General features: G+C 41.2%; 1 protein-coding gene across 1 annotated transcript in view; it reads right to left on the bottom strand.

The window, feature by feature from the left end:
- The window catches only part of gfra4a (GDNF family receptor alpha 4a), a 308,855-nt gene that overhangs the window by 37,718 nt on the left and 266,287 nt on the right, over positions 1–4,850 (bottom strand). Inside the window, exon 5 of the mRNA XM_037977862.1 lies at positions 1,827–1,936. Within this exon, the coding sequence (XP_037833790.1) occupies positions 1,827–1,936 (110 nt within the window). The remainder of the gene's footprint in view (positions 1–1,826; positions 1,937–4,850) is intronic.

Here is a 4,850-nt window from a genome sequence, read left to right as displayed (position 1 = left end):
ACTTCTTGAGGAAGCTTAGATCCTTCAAGGTTTCCAGCAAGATGTTGCAGATCTTCTATAAGTCTGTTGTTGAGAGTGTCATCTCCTCTGCCATCATCTGTTGGGGCAGCAGCATCAGAGCCAGGGACCTAAAAAGGCTGAACAACCTGATAAAGAAGGCTGTTTCTGTTCTGGGGATGACTGTGGAACCACTGGAGATGATGATGCAAAGAAGGATTTTGCATAAAATCAAGGAAATCATGAACAACCCAGACCATCCTCTTCATGAGACCTTCATTGGAAAACAGTCTCTGAATGACAATGTGTTTCCATCTGTTCTTTTCCTTATTCCACACGTGTCAAACTCCATTCCTCAGGGGCCGCTTTCCTGCATGTTTTAGATGTGTGCTTGCTTTACAACACCTGCTTTAAATGAATGACTTCTGCTTCTGCTTCTGGAGAACTTGATGATTTGGTGAGGAGGTAATTAAACCATTTGAATCAGGTCTGTTGGAGCAGAAAAACCTAAAACTCCCAGGACAGCGGCCCTTGAGGCCTGGACTCTGACACCCCTGCATTCTGTTCAGTGGTGTGGTTTTTGGATTTTCTTGCTGACTTGAAAAAAGACCAGTTAGGATATCCACGTTTGGAGAGCTATTTTGATGCGTTTTTGTTCCTTTTTCTTTCCTTGTGTCTTTATGGGGACGTGTTCAGCCTGATGCTGTAGAGTTCTGACGACAGAAAGTTTGTGTTTAAGTGGTTGGTGAGAGTCAAACAGAAGATACTGATCTGTGTGAGTTGGTTTCTTGTAGACCTCAATGTTGAGGCTGTCCTCTCTTTTCATGTGAACTAGACAGTCCAAAAAAAGGACTGTCTGGGCATGTGAGTCAGGCAAACAATGACCGTAACAAGCCTCTATTATAAGGAGAGTGACGCAATCTGCATATGATACTAGCTTACAGAACACCTCAGCTTTAAAAGCCTGAAGTCCAAACTCTCTCCTTTTTAAATAGAGGAAGCTCCTCGGATGAGAAGCTAAACGTCTTCAGCTACAGAATAAAAGTCCAGTTGTTTTTTATTTTTAACCTTTTTTGGATTCCTCATCGGAATGTTATAGGCACTTAGCAAATTGTAAGAAAAATGTGAAACATCAGTTTGTTTCAACTTGTGCTGTTTTAATGCTTTTTTACAACAAAGTCCCAGGAAGCCTTACCACACACATCTACTCCATTTCTTGCTCACCCCACTGAACAGATTTTAACATATAACTCAAAAAGTAATCATCAAATATACATGTACAAATAAAGTTTTGTAGTCAACCCAATTCAAAACAAATATATAATTTTCTGGATTTCATACTTTTAAACAACAACACTTCAGAGACTCTCTTCTTCCCCCTTGTTTATAATGGTCAGCTGTAGCTCAGCTTTCTGCCTCCTTTCTACTCAGCTCCTCACTAACTGAATTAGTTCAGCATGGTATTGTTGTCAGATAATGACACGTTTAACAAAAGTAGTTTTTAAAAACTGTTTTGTGGTCTTTTGATAAAGAAAAGTCTAAGTACAATATCTTTGTTGTACACCTCTTATTATGTTGGGGATAACGCTCTCAAAACAGCAGTCAATAGTTGTAATTGCACTACTTATAACCAAGTGCACAATAGCTACATGAATCAAAACTCCATCGATCGCTGAGGCATGCTTCTCATCACAATCCTAATTCTTTTGATTCCTGTTCAGTGCACTCGTCAGTTCTGTACCTTCTTCTCTTTAAAATGTTTTTGTTTCTGGACCATCACACAGGGTGGATTAGCCAGAGCTGGAGTATATAGAATTATCAGTTCTTACCTATCAAGCCGGTGTATGCAAGAAGACATGCTCCATAGTTCTGCTGCTTGCAGCCATTGGTGCTCTGCTCGGAGGGTTGGCAGTCATACTGGAACTGGGCCCAGCGAGACCTGTGGGAGCAATAAGATGTCATCCATCTTTTAAATACTTGGCTGTTGTATGCATTGAGTGGCTCAGAGGTGTCAAGCACTGATGCTTTGTCTTAACAACAGAATGTAGATTTAAATCACACAATGCTTATGTAAATACTTATATTCCAACATCAATTTTCTTTGTCCTACAAAAAATATTTGCTACTCAATGTCAAAAAAGCAGTCAATAGTTTGTTGTAGTGGTATCTCATTGGGCTCTCATTGCTTAGAATAACTTATTCAAAATATGTCAAAATACACATCTGGCACTCCTGAGACAGGTTGGAGACAGTCACTTCACAATTTAAGAGGGTCTGAGATGAGCTGGAGATGTCCACAATGATTCTGACTATTTTAAGAGAAAATTTGTAGCTCAAAATTTTTGGCTATTTTCAAAACTCAAGCAACAGGACAACATGCCTCTGCAACGTAAGCAGGGAAATTGAGAACCACCAAAAATGAAGATGTTCTGGAGACATCCTTAAGAATTATGCCAACTAGTTGCGGACCAGTGACGTACCACCTTTAAGAGAGTATCTTATCTGTATCAGATTGTGAATGGCATTCGCAAATAAGTTTACAACATGTCTGGAAATTTTCCCATGCTTGTCCTTGTCTTTGCCTGAGTCTTAAGGCCTTTGCATACTCCATGAAAAGTTATTAAGTTGGCTCTCATTCATATGGTTACGTGATGAAAATTGTGTTGTTTTTGTTTGCATAGCAGCTTTGTCTGCCCCTTCACCATATGAGGCCTAGGCAGAACCTTTTTGTACAGGGGTTTGTGCAAAGTATTGTGTGATTGGTCAGAAGTTGTTGAGGCGCCCGGTTATGTGGAAAAGCCAGTGAGCTTTAATGGAGCTCATTTTGCTTCTATTGCTCAGCTGAGAAGCAGCTGCCCAAGGCTGTTAGAAAATACAGTCTTTACAACTTTTCCAGCAAAACTTATAAGCTTAAAAAAAACTGCGCGGAGACACAGGCAGCTCTTTGTGGCTGTGGTGGCCGGGAGAAAGTGCGCCTTGTCTGAGCAGCGTAGGGACACATTCCTTTTGTGCACTTATAATTGTGCACTGTCAAAACTGCAAATACCAAATGGAGTGTACTGCCAGAGTCTGTTTAATAAACACATCTGGTCGGTGTAAGGGAAACAAAAATCTGTACAAGGACAAGAGTTGAGAAGCCGGCAGGAAGAAACCTGTTTTAATGCTACAGGATGAGGGAGGAGCTTCCTGAGAATTCTGATCTGAGTGTCTCATGGACTATGAAAGGTGTGTGTGAAAATGAACTTCTTGACTTCTCATTGAGTATGCCAGAGCCTATAGGGTCATGCATCTTAAAAAAGTCACAGAATTGTAGTGGGCATTGATAAGGACAGATAAAAACTCCCAAAATACTGAAACACCTGCTCTCCGTCCTCACATGGGATTAGGATAATGCACGGAGGAAAAGAGTCAAAAACAGCCAAGAGTCCATCTTAAAATCAAAACACATTTATTCACTTTCAGCGCTGAAAGGGAGACATGAAAGGGAGACCCCTACCGAAGTTCAGAGCACTCAGCCTACGTCTCAATCTAACTTCCTGTTCGATGTACTTTTGTTACTCGAAAAGCAAAACATCAGTCCCGTCTGGTATTTTTCCATGTCAGCGTTTTTCTATTCTCCTCGTGGAGAGTCGCTTCCTGGATTTCATGATGTCATCTCATCACGTGTTCTCTGTGACCTGCTATTATCCTTTACATTGTTTCTGAACTCTGGTAAAAAGAAACTTCATGGTCTTATTCAAAAAAAGTTAAAAAACAAAAACAACTGGACTTCTATTCTGTAGTTGAAGACGTTTCGCTTCTCATCCGAGGAGCTTTCTCAATTCATGGTCTTACATTTTATATAACTTTTATTTAACATTTTATATAACTTCACAGCATCTGGAGCCTGTGTCAAAGCTCTCAAAAACTTCTCAGATTAGTTTCTGCAAATCAAAAGTGCGAGTGATATATGAAATCTGTACAAGGGAGTGGCAACTACAATGTTTACAGTTGGAGAATCTCACATTGTATCTGAAACGTGACAAATGTGTGCTGAACTGGGGAGTAGCATGGAAAAACAAGATTTACCAATATGTTTTCTTAGATGCCCTCATTAAGAGGCAACAGAATTATTATGTTTGGTACATGTCTGTTCAGTTTTATGCTGCCCTCTAAGTAATACGGCCTTCCAGTTTTGACAAATTTGGTTGCCTTGTTATGTCTTACTGATAAGCTGTGTTCAAAAATGCAGTCTCTGACATTTGTACCTTATTTCCATGGCCAAGATGGCGCCGCGGACGGCTGCCTCTGTGTTTTGGTGCTCTCTGTTTTATTTGTTTTTATGTGTAAATACTGTGTCAGCATGCTCATACAGGCGTGAGGAGCTCCTAAATATCAGATATTCTATATCTGTGGTCCTATCACCGATCTTTTTGGCATCTGCAGCGGATGTGGTACATTTCTTCACGAAGAGAGTTCAACGTCGCAAGAGAGGTAAAAGATCGGGCGCCCTCGTGCGTCTTTGCAGACGGAGCTCACGCACACCTCTTCCCGGGATCTTTCTATCCAACGTTCACTCACTCAGCAATAAAATGGATGAACTGGCACTGCTGATAACTAGGAGCAAGGACTTTTCCTCCTCATGTGTGCTATGCTTCACGGAGACTTGGCTCTGTGGCCAGATACCAGACTCTGCGCTACACCTGGACGGATTTCAGCTGTTCCGTGCGGACCGCGACTCGGAGCGCACCGGGAAAAGTAAAGGCGGAGGGGTATGCTTCTTCATCAACAATGCGTGGTGCAACGATACGACTGTGATCTCCCAACACTGTTCAACTGCTCTGGAATATCTGTTCATAAACTGTAAGCCATTT

This window comes from Kryptolebias marmoratus, linkage group LG10, assembly GCF_001649575.2.
Source record: "Kryptolebias marmoratus isolate JLee-2015 linkage group LG10, ASM164957v2, whole genome shotgun sequence".
Taxonomy (NCBI): Eukaryota; Metazoa; Chordata; class Actinopteri; order Cyprinodontiformes; family Rivulidae; genus Kryptolebias; species Kryptolebias marmoratus.
The sequence above is the reverse complement of the archived record's forward strand: the minus strand, read 5'-3'. Positions and strand labels throughout refer to the sequence as shown.